At 44.4% G+C, this 18334-nt stretch overlaps 2 protein-coding genes across 2 annotated transcripts in view; one reads left to right on the forward strand and one right to left on the reverse strand.

The window, feature by feature from the left end:
• LOC138349497 (uncharacterized) overlaps positions 1 to 18334 on the reverse strand; it is a 691637-nt gene that overhangs the window by 489282 nt on the left and 184021 nt on the right. The window lies entirely within an intron of this gene.
• On the forward strand, positions 13077 to 13616 carry LOC138368331 (mucin-7-like). Its single transcript, XM_069330858.1, has one exon. The coding sequence runs from the start codon at positions 13077 to 13079 to the stop codon at positions 13614 to 13616; it is 540 nt and encodes a 179-aa protein (XP_069186959.1).

Below are 18334 nucleotides of genomic sequence, written 5' to 3' on the forward strand. Positions count from 1 at the left end.
TAACCTCTGGCTTCTCCCTGGACGGGTGAACGCGGTTCAGCCTTCCAGGTGTATATATGCACTGGTGGGAAGGATAATAATTATTACGGTTATATTAGCAGATGGTACAATAATGGACGCGCCATACCCCCCTTCTACTTGTTTCTATTCCCTCTCCTTCCTCCTTTCTTTTGTCTATCTTCCGCATCCCATCTTCTGTCGCTTTCTACTCTCTTTCACTGTCTCCTTCCACGTCAACCTTACTCCTCTTAGGCTGCTATCATCCTTCCTTCTGCATTCTCTCCATTCCTTCCCTCTGTTATATGTACCGGATTGAATGGGTACGATATTGACCACATGAACCCCCACACCATACTACACCACCACACACCACACTACACACCACCACACTACCACCACACTACACCACACCACCACACCACCACACCACCACACACCACACCACCACACCACCACACACCACACCACCACACCACCACACCACCACACCACCACACACCACACAACACACCACCACACACCACACAACACACCACCACACACCACACAACACACCACCACACACCACACTACACACCACCACACACCACACTACACACCACCACACACCACCACTCTACCACCACACTACACCACACCACCACACACCACAACCCTCCCACACTCGACCAGGCACCGTCGACGTGGCCCACAACATAATCACTTCTTACTGCTGGACAAAAAAAGTGGTGAGGCCATCAGATCTAATCCTCACCAACGATGACATAAGCTCGTATGCCAGGACAAAATATATACTGTTGCCTCGTTATATGTTCTTGGGCGCTGAAGGTCGCCATGGGTCGTTACGTCCTTAAGGTCGCCCCTCAACAAGGTCATTTGTATATTATAATTGCTTGGCCTACTACGTACCTTTCCCCATCCCCCTGTTCCACCCCCAACCTGCTCACTTACCCTCCCTACTCTCTTCTGTTCCTTCCCATCTCACGTGATGATTAGTGGTAACACCCCCCCCTCCCCCCTACGCCTTCCCATTCCATTTCTTCATAGCGTAACTAATGAGGTCTAAGACCTAGACCTCATTACCCATAGTCATTGTTAGGTAAGTCTTGTTAGATCAGCACCAGTGCTCCTCTTGGTAGTCACGCCCCCCCCCTCTCTCTCTCTCTCTCTCTCTCTCTCTCTCTCTCTCTCTCTCTCTCTCTCTCTCTCTCTCTCTCTCTCTCTCTCTCTCTCTCTCTCTCTCTCTCTCTCTCTCTCTCTTTCTCTCTCTCTTTCTCTCTCTCTCTCTCTTTCTCTCTCTCTCTCTCTCTTTCTCTCTCTCTCTCTCTTTCTCTCTCTCTCTCTCTTTCTCTCTCTCTCTCTCTCTCTTTCTCTCTCTCTCTCTCTGCAACAATGATCACAAAAACACTGATCCAAGTATGTGCGGAAAACCACATATAAAAAATAGAGAATACTTAACGCGTTTTCGGCTACATCGCCTTCATCAGAGCAAAGTAGAATGAGACTCATTCTACTGTGAGGCCTCCTGTTGCTAGTTATGTCAGCCCCCTCACACCTCTCTTGTGTTCAGGTCTTGTCACAGTGTTCAGGTCTTGTCACAGTGTTCAGGTCTTGTCACAGTGTTCAGGTCTTGTCACAGTGTTCAGGTCTTGTCACAGTGTTCAGGTATTGTTACACTGGCTAAGGCTGCCATCTCTGCCTGGAAAGGTCCACCCTGTCTTTTGTATTCATGTCATATTTGTAATAAAAGAAGCTCTAATTGCCAGTGAAGGTTGTTGCATTGACCTTGTTATACTCGCTCAGTCAGTAGTTGATGCAACTTTCTCAGGTCATCCATTGGATGTCATCTGGTGGTGCAGGCAGGATGTCACCTATAACTGGGTGACGCAACTACAACAACTCCTGGCCATAAATTTAACATCGTCTTACCCAATATGTGGCCAGCACTCCCTACATTCCCCTACCCTATCTGCCCCTCTGACAGATAAGGGCGACACTATCTTCACTCCATCCCCCTTCCCTTGCAAGGGAAGATCGGGGGCCAGATTCACGAAGCAATTACGCAAGCACTTACGAACGTGTCCATCTTTCCTCAATCTTTGACGGCTTTGGTTACATTTATTAAACAGTTTACAAGCATGAAAACTTGTCAATCAACTGTTGTTATTGTTATAAACAGCTTCCTGGTGCTTCGGTGCTCATTAATTGTTTAATAATTGTAAACAAAGCCGCCAAAGATTGAGAAAAAATGTACAGGTTCGTAAGTGCTTGCGTAACTACTTTGTGAATCTGGTCCCTGAACAATATCTCCACTACACTTCTATTACCTCCTCCTCCCCAGCGACAGGTGATGGTGCCCCCCCCCACTACTGTATCAAATGGTGGTGACCCTATTCCACCCCCCCCCCCTCTGTGACAGCTGGGGGGGGGTGCTATGGAACAGTCACCAGTTGGGGACAATTTCATGGCTGACCCATTAAACTGATGTCATGTGATCAGTGATTATTAGTAGGGTTCGGCCGGTGGTGACACAGATAGTGAGGATGGTGTCCTGGTTGTGGGCTCCTCCCTCGTCACCATCACCATCACCCTCACACTATCTTCTGGAACGTTAACATGTGTTATTAAGGTCGTGTTGTAACAAGGAAGACCATGTATGTGAGAGGTGTTGCCCGGACACAACACCCGCAACACTACACAACACAACACCCGCAACACTTCACAACCTCAAATACACAACATTAAGAAACGGGCTTTGCCAAAAAGGCTCCCAACAATCCACACTCTCATTAGACAATGGTGAGCTGCCGGAAATTTGAAAAAGGGGCCGTCGAATAATGTTCAATTTACTTGATCACATAATTGTAATTTTTATTTTATATATAAATATTTTATATATTTGTATATATACTTTGTGAGAATATACCTATATGTCTGACGAACATTTAAACATATATTATTGTACTACTGTGTGGTCTTTCCTGACTTAGCAGCAACACCAAGTTTCATATATAAATATATATAAATGTATTTTGTATATAAATTTAGGGAGAGGAATGTATATAAGTTCTTCAAATTTACATAATTTCATTTTTATTTACAGAGCCTGAGGTACGTGTAGTGTAAGGTAAGTAACGAATTATCACTTAAGTGTACCATAGGTGTAGAGGCTCGAGTGTAACGCCAGCCCTCTAGTGTGTCCGGATGAGTATGATACTCATACGGAACGTATGAGTATGAGTCGTATGAGTATATCTTGTGCTGTTTGTAAGTATTTGAACCGTGACACAATGTTCAGGTTCTGTACACCAACACTGGATTTTATTTGGAACAATTAACAGACTTTGAGCTGTAATTTGAGTGTACAGTTGGTTCAGCGCACATTCATGCTGGTTCACTTGGTTTACCACCACCTGGTTAGGTTTACCACCCCCCCCCTCTCGGCTGGTTTACCCCCAGCTGGTACAGCAGGGAGCCAGCTGCCGGGGCAGCCAGCTGTTATGAGCCAGCACAACACTGAGATCAAGTAACTGCCTACTGTCATTACTCGACACCACAACCAGGGGGGTTAAGCACCCCCCCCCCTCCCCCTAGTATGGCTCTGCTACAACAATTACCACCAATACAAAAAATTATGTCAAGCAAATATTTTAAACGCATCGAATTCTTGACAAATATTAATTTACATTGGTGTTGTTGTTAATGAAATGTGAAATTGTTATCAGATAGTCGTTTCTCATTTACAGTGATGTTTGTGTACAAAATTATAATTTTGGGTGAATATTAAATAAAATAGTGATGGAATGAGGCTACGAGCACCTGAGGCCATAGTCACGCCAGAGCTTGTCCAGGTAATTATCACTCTAATGACATTAAGATGGAGCATCCAATTGCTTCATGGTTCACCTTTGACTCAGAGGGAAGATGCTCGTGGCATTAGACGACCATTAAGTGCAATCACCTGGTCCTCTTAGGCACCATGTACTATATGCTATTAGAGATCACAGCGAGGGTAAGGGGCTCCATTTTCACTTACAGCGCAACCCGTCCTCGACTCAAGTCCATTACATCCAGCGGTCAACCCCACAGACGCATTCATAAATTTTAACTTGCTGTTCATTCAAAACGGGAATTTTCTCAAGTATAAATTAATATTATAATATATTAGCATATTGTGTATATATAGGCATAGGATAGGTTAGGTTAGGTGTTTAGGTTCTGTTGGCGATTATTTGTATTTGTAGTACGTGGGTGAAGCATTTACAGCGTTGTGGTTCGAACAAAATTCGTCAGTGAAGCACTTGTTCCGGATATGTTCGAACGTCAGCAGTTGTGAGTCGTGTGTAAACCATTCTTCATTCATAAACACCGGGGGGTTTGGCGGGTGCATGGAATCACTTTTGTGTCTTTGTTTGGAGGACGGACTAGAAGATGGGCTGGAGGACGGGCTGGTGGACGGGCTGGAACATCTTGATATATCTCAATCGTCAGAATCAGACCTGAGTCAACCGGCTCAGGTCTTCCACTCTCTTGTTCATACAATAATTATCGCCGTCTTTGAAGGATGCCGTTGAGTTTGGGGTGTTTTCTTTCTTGTGTGCATATCTCTCTTCTTTATTTTGTATATAATTTATTTTGTTTTTAACTTTTAATAATTGTATTTCTTTTAATGAGTAAATCATTCTGATTTATATATTGATGTTTTTTACTAATCTTGCGTTGTAAATGTTCTGTTTTTACACTGATGATGGAGTTAAGACTGTAAAGTCTGTTATGTTAAATAAAAGGAAGACTTCAGTTTTATTTCATAACATTTTGTGTACAAGTTTTGGCTCCCCCCCTCCCCACCAGTCTAGGTTGTTGTTATAGATTCAGCTGGTCGGAACAAGTTCCAAGTAGCACGGGCTATGGTGAGCCCGAAGCTTACCTGGCACAGGAGCGGGGCAAGTAGCACGGGCAATGGTGAGCCCGTAGTGGACTTACATGGCACAGGAGTGGGGCAAGTAACACGGGCAATGGTGAGCCCGTAGTGGACTTATCTGGCACAGGAGTGGGGCAAGTAACACGGGCAATGGTGAGCCCGTAGTGGACTTATCTGGCACAGGAGTGGGGCAAGTAACACGGGCAATGGTGAGCCCGTAGTGGACTTATCTGGCACAGGAGCGGTGCCTGGCAGGCAGTCTAGGTGGGGGAACAAGTAGTTACGGGTCACGCCACCCCCGCTCCAGGGGTGAAGGGTTAGGGGGGGGGTTACGTGGGGGAGGGGGAGTAGTGAGGCCTCCAGACGGCAAGTGTGTTGACCAGACCACACACTAGAAGGTGAAGGGGAGACGGCGACGTTTCGGTCCGTCCTGGACCATTCTCTCAAGACAATCGACTTGAGAATGGTCCAGGACGGACCGAAACGTCGTCGTCCCTTCACCTTCTAGTGTGTGGTCTGGTCAACTTACTTTAGCCACGTTATTGTGACTCATTCAGCACCGCTCCTGTGCCAGGTAAAGTCCACTACGGGCTCACCATAGCCCGTGCTACTTGGAACTTGTTCCGAGTAGCTGAATCTATAACAACAACAACAACAACATGTAACTCATCGTCTGCAAGTGTGTGTTGGTCACTGGCGACGGCAGACAATCCCCTGCTCTCAAGAACTACCCGGGCAGTTCGGTAAGCTTCGTCAGTTTGGTAATATAACTTGTTCTGTTGCCAGAGTCACTCAGTTATACCTTCGGGCTTTATCTTTTTGGTGAAATTTTGGTTGTGTACGAGACGTATTGCAGGTGTTGTGTTTGTTTTATTACACTAACGTTTGTTGTACTTTAATCTTGTTTACTCATAAGTACATTGACTTAAATGTGGCTTTTTGTTTGTTATGTGTTTAGCCGTCGCTCAGCTACGTGTAACCGCACTACCTTGATTAAGGGAACTGTGTATGTATGTATGTATGTATATGTATGTATGTATATGTATATATATATATATGTATATATATATATGTATATATATATATGTATATATATATATGTATATATATATGTATATATATATATGTATATATATATATGTATATATATATATGTATATATATATATGTATATATATATATGTATATATATATATATGTATATATATATATATATATGTGGCATTAACACAAGACAGAACAAAATGTGGTATTAATAGGGTATTAATTTCATCAACACAAGACAGAACAAGGGTATTAATAGGTTTAACGATGCATAAGCAACAGGGCTCCATTAAGGAACATATAATCTCTTCCCACAACCAAACCATCGCCAGAGAAATCCTAGTAAACAACACAGAAATCATCGATAGATACAGCGATAGCAGGCGGCTTGACGTTTGCGAGGCACTACACATCAAGAAGTCAACACCAGCAATCAACAGCCAATTATTGCACAACTATATTCTACCCACCTCAAGACTCCGCTCCAATATAGAAGCATCAAGAAATATGGACCAATAGGCTTTCTACAAACACTTCTATTCAATATTCATTGTTTCGTGTTCTGTCTTGTGTTGATGAAATTAATACCCTATTAATACCCTTGTTCTGTCTTGTGTTGATGAAATTAATACCCTATTAATACCACATTTTGTTCTGTCTTGTGTTAATGCCACATCACCCCTTCCACCTCACTCAAATGTAGATATAAAATCGGAGATACGTAAGTTCTATTCAGTTGTGTATTTGTGAACTAAAGTCTGAAAATGTAATAAGTTTTACGAAACGCGCCCGTGTCGCGTCAGACTAGAAATAAAAATGAATTTTGGAGAATTGATTTTTGATTTACCTCCAACAGTGAAGCGTAATGTACGAAAGATTGAGAAAATTCGTGTTAGAATTATTAATCTTACTTTTTCGGTCATATTTAATTATATATGTCTACAGGAAAGACTGCTACCAAAATATACTAATATATATATATGTATATATGTATATATATATATATGCATATATATATATATATATATGTATATATATATGTATATATATGTATATATATATATGTATATATATATGTATATATATATGTATATGTATATATATATGTATATATATATGTATATATATGTATATGTATATATATATATATGTATATATATATGTATATATATATGTATATATATATGTATATATATATGTATATATATATGTATATATATATGTATATATATATGTATATATATATGTATATATATATATATGTATATATATGTATATATATATATATATATATATATATATATATATATATATATAATATACAATATATATATATAATATACAATATATATATAATATACAATATATAATGTGTGTGTGTTTATGACAATTGGTTGACGTAGTGGCGCACAAGTTTCTACACAAAGGTATTCCCAGGAGCAGCGAGTGAGCCTCACAGTAGCCAGCTGGGCGGCAGCTTCACAGGCCCGGGCAGGCGGCGCCTACAGTAAACAAACTGGCGATTCAGTTATCGCTGAATTCCGGAATTTTTTCACACATTAGATTACATAGTGAGGCAAAGTTTGTGAACACTTATGGCTGGAGTTTATCTTGAGTCAAGTGTACATGAGCAGGTGCTACAAGCTCCTGGAGGTGGTTGTAGCAGTCTAAGCCTAGCAGTAGTAACGTCTAGAAGTCTGCTAAGGTACGATGACCTTCCTCAGGAAGCAACCCGCAACACTTGCCTAACTTCAGGCAAACTATTTATTGATAAGTAAACAGATGCATCAGGTGACAGGAAATACTACTCATTAACATGAGCCTTCAACAGTGTGGAACAACAGAAAGCCACTTTAATGGACAAACTAGAAACAATTGAATTTTCAAATGAGCAGAACACAACCATCTGTGGACAAGTAGAGGCAGACACAACACAAGTGAGGCTAGACGCTTAGTTGTCTGTGTGCTCCCAACGTGTTCCTTGACGCCTCGAGTGGCTGGTCATCCAGTGTGACGTGTTCCTTGTGCCTCGAGTGGCTGGTCATCCAGTGTGACGTGTTCCTTGATGCCTCGAGTGGCTGGTCATCCAGTGTGACGTGTTCCTTGATGCCTCGAGTGGCTGGTCATCCAGTGTGACGTGTTCCTTGATGCCTCGAGTGGCTGGTCATCCAGTGTGACGTGTTCCTTGACGCCTCGAGTGGCTGGTCATGCAGCACCAAGATGGCACCAAGGTAACAGCATGAACCTCCTGCCTGCACCCTCACACCTCTCCATCACCCTGTCTGATCTCTCTCCCTCACTGTCTTCACCTCCTTCACTGTCTCCTCCTTCGCAGTCTCCATTTATGGCATCCTCTTCCATCTCTGTCAACATCTTTCTCAATTTCCTCCTATCTATATCCATTTCTCTTCACTTTCTATCTCTATCAGCACCATCAACCAGTCCGCCCGTCTCTACCTCTCTGCCGTTCTATTGCTCTCCAACAACTCACTCCAAGGGTCACTTCCCTTCCCATTATTTTCAGTTCTGTAAACACTGTTGCTATCCAAGTTCTTATTTGTGTTGAGTGTTCAGTAGAGCTTTGCGTCGTAAATAACTGTAAACTGACGGTCATTTTCCTGTACACCTGTTGATGTAAGTGGCTGTGGCAGTCACCCAACCACTGTCACTCCTGGCATCCAGTCTTCTACCGTATTTAGACACAGTTATATGATATCATTTTGACTTGTATCACGTTTGAATGATGGTGTGATATCCATGTCATGTCGGCCTCTGTGCTTGCTCTGTGCTGGCGCCTCGTGCACCTTCACGGTCATCAGGGCAGCCGCTCCTCTGCGCCAGCTTAAGTGCAACAACTAGATGAGTTTTCAACCCTCGGAGATAATGACTGAAAAAAATTCCAACGTGTGAATATATGAGAAATCCGGGAACAGATACCCATCTTGAGGAGCCGGAGTGAGGGGGGGGGTCTTAGGGTCCGTATGCAGACAGGGCGCTTAAGGGAAGGCTGAGGGGCTGAAGGAGGAGGGTAGGCTGAGGGAGGAGAGTTGGATGATGGAGGAGGGTAAGTGTTGGAGGTGGTTGAGGGACTGTTCATCCACACACGTCAAGGAGTGGCGTGATATGGCCATTGTCGGGGCGGTGTGACCCTTGACACGGAGTCTTGGCCGCGGCGACACTGGCTCTGTGTGTGTGTGTGTGTAGTCATCCACCGACTTGTTAGCACGGTAACAAGAACATAAGAATAACGGTAACTGCAGAAGGCCAATTGGCCCATACGAGGCAGCTCCTATTGGTCAGGTACACGGTAACCAGGTACACTGTAACATGGTGCACAGTAACAAGGAGACGCCAGTACAGGTGTTGCGAGAGAGTCGGCTTGCATCATCGGGCCTCAGGTGTTGGCTACGTCACGTATTAATTATCATATTTGGCGGGAGAGGTGGGTGTTGACAGTGGACAGGTGGGTTGTTAGTGGGCTGGTGGGGGGGACTCTTGGACCAAGCATTTACTTCTCATCTGCCCACGGGATGGGTATGAGGTGCATAATAAAACAATGAATTGAGAACGCAGAAATCACAATAGCGTGATGCATCAAATGAACAAATCCACAAGGGCCGCTGATTAAGGCGGCGTCTGGGATTCTCTCGGACGTAGGTTCGAACCCTCGTCACGGCCCTTATGGATTCGTTCAAATGAATTACATAAGATCAAAGGTAACTGCAGAAGGCCTCTTGGCCAATACGAGCCAGCTCATATTTATAACCACCCAATCCCACTCATATACATGTCCAACCCGCGCTTGAAACAATCGAGGGACCCCACCTCCACCACGCTACGCAGTAATTTGTTCCACAAATCAACAACCCTGTTACCGAACCAGTATTTACCCAAGTCTTTCCTAAAACTAAACTTATCCAATTTATACCCATTGTTTCGTGTTCTGTCTTGTGTTGATACTTTTAATACCTAAATTGAGAAAGTTGCACACCTGTAGATCGCAGCATCGTTCTTCCTCGCCTCGTCGTCTTCATCATTTCTGATTTGTCATAATTAACACGTGAGTTCGTGTTAGAGGAAGAGGGTGACGTTGGACCTTGTGAGGGTGCGTCAGTCAGGTGGAGGTGTGGCGTGTGTGGCCGGGGCGCCCCAGACGCGCCACAACCAGCGTATACATAATGTGCGCTCGTGCCACTGTGGCCGGGGCGCCCCAGACGCGCCACAACCAGCGTATACATAATGTGCGCTCGTGCCACTGTGGCCGGGGCGCCCCAGACGCGCCACAACCAGCGTATACATAATGTGCGCTCGTGCCACTGTGGCCGGGGCGCCCCAGACGCGCCACAACCAGCGTATACATAATGTGCGCTCGTGCCACTGTGGCCGGGGCGCCCCAGACGCGCCACAACCAGCGTATACATAATGTGCGCTCGTGCCACTGGTAATGATGAATATTTAGTGGTGATGTACCAAGTTATGACCAGTATCACTCGCAGGAATTGCGCCTCGACCCCGCGACCTCTGACATCATGGACGGGAGTGGCAAGAGGAAACGGTTTTGTATGCTGGGAGTGTCACAGAGGCCCCCTCCCCCCCCCTCCAGCCCTCACACACCACCAAAGGAACACATCTCTAGACCTGAAGATACACATGTGAAATGATGGCGTTATATAAGTGTGAGAAGTGATGGCATGCATCTCCATCTTGGTAATTGAAGAAACCGGAAGAGATGGGCTGTGTGCCGCCAAGCATTGTCTACAACTCTGCCACTGATGTCTTGAGCCAAGCCGAAGACAGGAAGTCATTCCGTGTATACATAAGAGCTCGTGTGATGATCTGCCGACGCCTCCACGACGACAACACTCCGTCTCCCAAGACGGAGACACGGAGAGGCAGCTGCCACCACCAGAGGCACCGACCCGGTACACCGACCCGGTACACCGACCCGGTACACCACCCTCACCAGGAAGACTTCAGCCCAGACACTCGCAGCCACTCCAACATGGCTATGATGCACGGACCACCGTAGCCAACATGGCTATGATGCACGGACCACCGTAGCCAACATGGCTATGATGCACGGACCACCGTAGCCAACATGGCTATGATGCACGGACCACCGTAGCCAACATGGCTATGATGCACGGACCACCGTAGCCAACATGGCTATGATGCACGGACCACCGTAGCCAACATGGCTATGATGCACGGACCACCGTAGCCAACATGGCTATGATGCACGGACCACCGTAGCCAACATGGCTATGATGCACGGACCACCGTAGCCAACATGGCTATGATGCACGGACCACCGTAGCCAACATGGCTGGTATAACCTGGTCCTCGGCTCCCTGCTGGCAAAATAGGAAGAGTATGGAGATGGTCCGAACACACTTTTCTTGTTATTGAAAGATGGCCTTGCGAGGCGGAGGAGGCGTGCGCTCCCTAGCATTAGAGGCGATGATTCGCTTGATAAAACCAGTTTATTTTTGGGGAGCGGGATGGTGTCTTGATCATTGTACCACTCTGCTTCACTTCTCACTTCTGCTTGTTTGCTGATGGTCGTTGGCACTGTGCTTGGTGACGTTGTTAATTTGACACACACAATGAAGATGAAGGGACGACGACGTTCCTTCACCTTCTCCGTCCGTCCTGGACCGACGATGTTTCGGTCCAGGACGGACCGAAACGTCGTCGTCCCTTCACCTTCTAGTGTGTGGTGTAGTCAAGCTATTTCAGCCACGTTATTGTGTCTCGTCGCCTGCACGTTGTTAATGTTGTCATTCATTCATCCTCTGCCACTAGTAGGCATCCATCAGTCTCAGGAGATTATGGAGTTGTCGGTCTGGAGTGGCCTCTCCAGGGCGCAAAGCCAGGGTAGGTTGATAGTGAGTTGTTACCCATGCAGCAGGTCCCCCCCCCCCCCCTCTCCACGGCGTCACTATTGTTACAGCAATATCTGATAACAGCTAATTCTCACTACAGTAACGAGACTGCTAAGTTAATAGTTAAGAAACAGTAGTACCTGGTGCTAACTGGGCTCTACAGTGATTAAGTGATCATTTCTAACTAATCTTTACTGTGTTAATTGATCATAGTAACTGATTCTAACTAATTTTTACTGTACTTTAATACTAAATTAACAATAATAATTATTTACAGTGTTTCATATATTTTGGAGCCACATATATACTTTATTTATTTCTTAAACGACTTTTTTCAGTTTTATATTTTTTGAAATTATCCTTCAATCAGAAGCATGGTTACTAAAAGCTTTAATCTGAGGGACGTTTATCAGATTAATTTGACACCTGGGAATTTCAATTATTTTGAAGTCAATCATTGTCAATTACCATCATTATCATTGTCAATTCACTGTCAATTTACATATATACAAATCATTATCATTGTCAATTTATAAATAGATAGTTTTTTTCAGTACTACACACCTTTAGTAACTAAGAAGAGAGAGGTATAAGAACCTTATATTTTCCAAATTAAAACAAAATACATTACATGATTAAAATCAGTTTCTTGAAAGAATGTTAAATGCAGGAGTTGAAGGACTAGATGTACTCGCCTAGTTGTGCTTGCGGTGGTTGAGCTTTGTCTCTTTGGTCCCGCCTCTCAACCGTCAATCAACTGGTGTACAGATTCCTGAACCTACTGGGCTCTATCATATCTACATTTGAAACTGTGTATGGAGTCAGCCTCCACCACATCACTGCCTAATGCATTCTACCTGTTAACTACTGACACTGAAAAAGTTCTTTCTAACGTCCTTGTGGCTCATTTGGGTACTCAGTCTCCACCTGTGTCCCCTTGTTCGTGTACCACCCGTGTTAAACAGTTAATCTTTATCTACCCTGTCAATTACTCTGAGAATTTTGTAGATAGTGATCATGTCTCCCCGAGCTCTACTGTCTTCCTGTGTCGTAAGGTGCATTTCCCGCAGCCTTTCCTCGTAACTCATGCCTCTTAGTTCTGGGACTAACCTAGTGGCATACCTCTGAACTTTTACCAGCTTCGTCTTGTGCTTGAGCAGGTACGGGCTGATGATGTGAGCGTGCACCGCTCTCTTGACCCCACCCATGGTTTCCTTGGAGTTGAGATGAGTGAAGGGGAGGCTGGTGCTCCATGGTGGAGAGTGAGTCTAGACCCCCAGCACACACTTATCCCTGGCTCTGTAGCTGCCGGACCGCTCTGTACAGCGGCTGATCCTTCACCATCAGCGGCTGATCCTTCACCATCAACGGCTGATCCTTCACCATCAACGGCTGATCCTTCACCATCAACGGCTGATCCTTCACCATCAACGGCTGATCCTTCACCATCAACGGCTGATCCTTCACCATCAACGGCTGATCCTTCACCATCAGCGGCTGATCCTTCACCATCAACGGCTGATCCTTCGCCATCAACGGCTGATCCTTCACCTACAGCGGCTGATCCTTCACCTACAGCGGCTGATCCTTCACTTACAGCGGCTGATCCTTCACCTACAGCGGCTGATCCTTCACTTACAGCGGCTGATCCTTCACCGCCCTGGACTCAGAGGAAGAGTAAACAGTTCTGGGAAAGCCATGACCAGTCGTGGAAAGCTTTGGTACACATAGACAGCCTTGAGCCTTGGTGTTGTCAGCAGGAATAGTCTTCATATCTCTAAGAGGCTTGGGTTCACTTGGAATGTCTTGAACCCTTTACAGCACCTTGACAATACTGTCAAATCTAAATTCGTGTGTAAAAGTTTCATGACACATTTTGAAGAGTATTTGGATATGGTCTTTATTTCTTCTGAAATCTGGATGGGTAATCACCATGTGGGTTCCTGGAGGTCATTAAACTGTCAAGAAGTTCCCGCGTGCCCCAAAGGTTACCATCACACTCCAGCTGCGACCCCACTCTGACGTAAATCTTATTTCCACCTAAGGTGCCTGCGCCCAGGGCGCCGTGGCCGCCTGTTTGTGTCAGAAGGAGTTTGGAAGGTCTTGCTTCACTGTAACCAAGTTGTTATCGGAGAATACGTGAACCATAACACGTTCTCAAGAGCACGAACACACACACACACACTACCTACTAAATGCTCAGAAGAATTATCAAAGATGAACTGTTTAACTCTGGTGGGACGCGAACAAGGGGACACAGGTGGAGACCGAGTACCCAAATGAGCCACAAGGACGTTAGAAAGATCTTTTTCAGTGTCAGAGTAGTTAACAGGTGTTAACTACTCAAGTGTTAATGCATCAGCTCCCGGGCCTGAGGCTGCAGCTCCCGGGCCTGAAGCTCCAGCTCCCGGGCTTGAAGCTCCAGCTCCCGGGCCTGACTGAAGCACACTGAAGCAAGTGCTTCCTCCGGCATCTTGGACTGATGCCACTACACTCTACCAACTTTTGATTTAGAAAATCTCGCGGTTTCCATTTCTAAATAATTATAAAAATATATGCAAAGCTAACTTTTTTGCTTGAAGGCTTTCTTGAAGCACAAACTTTTCTGCTTTCTGTTTGTTTCCTTGTTTTTGTTGCTCGTTTCCTTGTGCTTAGAAATATTAAAGTGTTTTGGGTGTTTTTGTGGCTAAAATTTTAAACAGAATATTTTGCCAAAGACATAAGATCAAACAGGTTTAAGTTCAGTCTTAATCCAGATACAAGCAAACATTTGTTACTTGCTAGAAATCTGAGATACAAGTTCAGCCTTAATCCAGATACAAGCAAACATTTGTTACTTGCTAGAAGTCTGAGATACAAGTTCAGCCTTAATCCAGATGTTGCCAGCCTTAATAACTCGTGACTTCGTTAAACTGAACATATTGGCTGTTACCTTTGTCCGTCAACTGCTATTTATAATTTACAAGTGCGAGGTTAGAGGCGAGAGCAGAGAGTGATGAGGAAGTTGTCCTGGGGCTTAACAACAAGACGTAGGACACTCCCAGCCACTTTATGGCCTCTCACGGCGAGAGATAAGCCGCCAACCCAACAATTTGAGGCCATTTTATTGAGGTGTGTTCATCGCTGTGTGTCATACGCCGGAGATTGATGTGAGGCGGAATTGGGAAGTTGACCTGGTCGAGGCCATATTGAAGGTAATGTACACATACTAAAATATTTATATGAAGGAAAAAAGGTTGTAAATCCCAGAATGTTGTGAAAATTAACCAATCACCCAGATAACTGCATGAGAGAGAAAATGTGTGTGTGTACTCACCTAGTTGTATTTGCGGGGGTTGAGCTCTGGCTCTTTGGTCCCGCCTCTCAACTGTCAGTCAATCAACTGTTATTAATTACTATTTTTTTTTTTTACACACACACACAGGAAGCAGGCCGTAACAGCTGTCTAACTCCTAGATACCTATTTACTACTAGATAACAGGGGCATCAGAGTTGAAAGAAACTGCCGATTTGTTTCTGCCATCACTGGGGATCGAACCCGATCCCTAGGATTAAGTCCTAAGTGCTGTCCACTCAGCCACAGCCCCCCTCCTGCTGCTGTGTGTGTGTGAGAGAGAGAGAGACAACAAGTGAGAGAGAGAGAGAGAGACAAAGAGAGAGAACAAGTGAGAGAGAGAGAAAAAAAACAAGTATGTGTGCATAAGAGAGAGAGAGAGAGAGACAAAGAGAGAGAGAGAACAAGTGTGAGAGTGATAGAGAGCGAACCTTGAGGGCAAGGTTGTCTGGGATGACGTCCAGTGGTTGAGGAAGTGAAGGTAACAACCAATAAGGAGCAGGAGAAGGTGATAACGTGCAGGAAGGAAGCAGGAAGCTAAAGAGCACCTCTGAATGACTGGGTGTTGCTGGTGAGGACCAACAGTAGTTGACATTGTCCATCTATGAATGACCGGCCGGTGCTCAGTCATCACTTACACCATCTCAAGCATTCAAACTTGAATGAATGAAAGACAGAGTGGTGCTGGCCCCTGTGGCACGAGTTTCAGTACAGTGAGTCGATGATGTATTAATACAGTGACACAGTAATGCAGCGTGAAAGTGTGTACATTGATACCTTATTCAGACGATGAGTCGCAGTAACGTGGCTGATGATATGATGACCAGACCACACTTCAGAAGATAGAGACGACGACCTTTCGGGCGGTTTTGGACCATTATCAAGTGGTGTGTGAGGAAGAGCACTGGTGAAGATTTGGCCACCCAAGAGGTGGCACGGGCATGAATAGCCCGTAAAGGAAGAGAGGATGTTGTGTTAGATCAAGCTATTCGCAGCAAACGTTCCATGTAGCACGGGCTATGGTGAGCCCGTATGGAAGAGAGGATTGTTGTTATAGATTCAGCTACTCGAAACAAGTTCCAAGTAGCACGGGCAATGGTGAGCCCGTAACTTACCTGACACAGGAGCGGGGCAAGTAGCACGGGCAATGGTGAGCCCGTAGTGAACTTACCTGGCACAGGAGCTGTGCTGGAAGATAGGAAGGAACAAGTCAATAAGGAAAGAGAGTGAGGTGAGAAGAAGGTAATTTCTATAAGGTCAGAGTAAGGTGAAAGGTAAGAATAGGATGAAAGGTACAAATGATATGAGTGTAAGAATGGAATGAGGTAAGAATAAGAAAAGGTTAAGAAAAAGAATAGAGAGTAGGCTTAAGTCAGGTCACGTTGGTTAGGAAGGTTGGAACATTAAGAGTATATACTGTGAAGGGGAAGACTCAAGAGCAACAAAGCCAGGACTCAGGTTCATGTTGGGAAGGTTGTGTATCAGAGCCCCGTCAACACGACGGCGTCTGTGTAGAGTAGAGGCAGCAAAGATTATTTTAGTAGACCAATCAATAAGATGACCAGACTCCCTAACATGACAGAAGAGACCATTGTTTGTGTCTTAGACTTAACACTTCTTTAGTGTTCCTTAAGTCTACCATTAAGTGTACGGCCAGCTTCGCCAAAGTATTGGAGAGGACAAGACGAACAGGAAATAGAGTAGACGCCAGCAGCATTAGAAGCAGGAGGAGCAGTGTGAACTAGGTTACTACGAAGTGTGTTAGTTTGTTGAAAGGTGAACTTTATGTCAAGAGGACATAGGTATTAGTGAGAATTTTCAGTTCAGATATGAAGGGAAGGCATAGTACAGTGGTACTGGTGTTGGAAGCAGGTTTGGGAGGAGAGAAATTTAGTTTAGCTTGAGAGTAGGCTCAGTTGATGACATGTAAAGGATAACCAAGGCCAGAGAATGATTTGTAAATAAAGGAAATTAACTGTGACAAGAGTAAGATGATGAGCAGCTGTAACAACAGTAAGATGATGAACAGCTGTAACAACAGTAAGATGATGAACAGCTGTAACAACAGTAAGATGATGAACAGCTGTAACAACAGTAAGATGATGAACAGCTGTAACAACAGTAAGATGATGAACAGCTGTAACAACAGTAAGATGATGAACAGCTGCAACAACAGTAAGATGATGAACAGCTGTAACAACAGTAAGTTGATGAACAGCTGTAACAACAGTAAGATGATGAACAGCTGTAACAACAGTAAGATGATGAGCAGCTGTAACAACAGTAAGATGATGAACAGCTGTAACAACAGTAAGATGATGAACAGCTGTAACAACAGTAAGATGATGAACAGCTGTAACAACAGTAAGATGATGAGCAGCTGTAACAACAGTAAGATGATGAACAGCTGTAACAACAGTAAGATGATGAACAGCTGTAACAAAAGATGATGAACAGCTGTAACAACAGTAAGATGATGAACAGCTGTAACAACAGTAAGATGATGAACAGCTGTAACAACAGTAAGATGATGAACAGCTGTAACAAAAGATGATGAACAGCTGTAACAAAAGATGATGAACAGCTGTAACAGCAGTAAGATGATGAACAGCTGTAACAACAGTAAGATGATGAACAGCTGTAACAAAAGATGATGAACAGCTGTAACAAAAGATGATGAACAGCTGTAACAAAAGATGATGAACAGCTGTAACAACAGTAAGATGATGAACAGCTGTAACAACAGTAAGATGATGAACAGCTGTAACAACAGTAAGATGATGAACAGCTGTAACAACAGTAAGATGATGAACAGCTGTGACAAAAGATGATGAACAGCTGTAACAAAAGATGATGAACAGCTGTAACAAAAGATGATGAACAGCTGTAACAACAGTAAGATGAGCAGCAGCAGCAGTAACAGCAGCAAGAAGAGTATAGAGTCGAGAAGGCAGACGAGCACAGCCGCTGCTGGAGTGAGAGTGCCACCAGTCCTCCTCCACTGCTCACAACAGCCTGTAAGTCCTTGTACATAAATCATGCCAGTTGCACCTGCCAAGTTTCCCCCCACACAACATTCTCTCCTCATACAACAAAGTGCTTGACAAGTGGATGCAACACTTATCATCAAATAATATTACGAAAATTAAC

This window comes from Procambarus clarkii, chromosome 25, assembly GCF_040958095.1.
Source record: "Procambarus clarkii isolate CNS0578487 chromosome 25, FALCON_Pclarkii_2.0, whole genome shotgun sequence".
Taxonomy (NCBI): domain Eukaryota; kingdom Metazoa; phylum Arthropoda; class Malacostraca; order Decapoda; family Cambaridae; genus Procambarus; species Procambarus clarkii.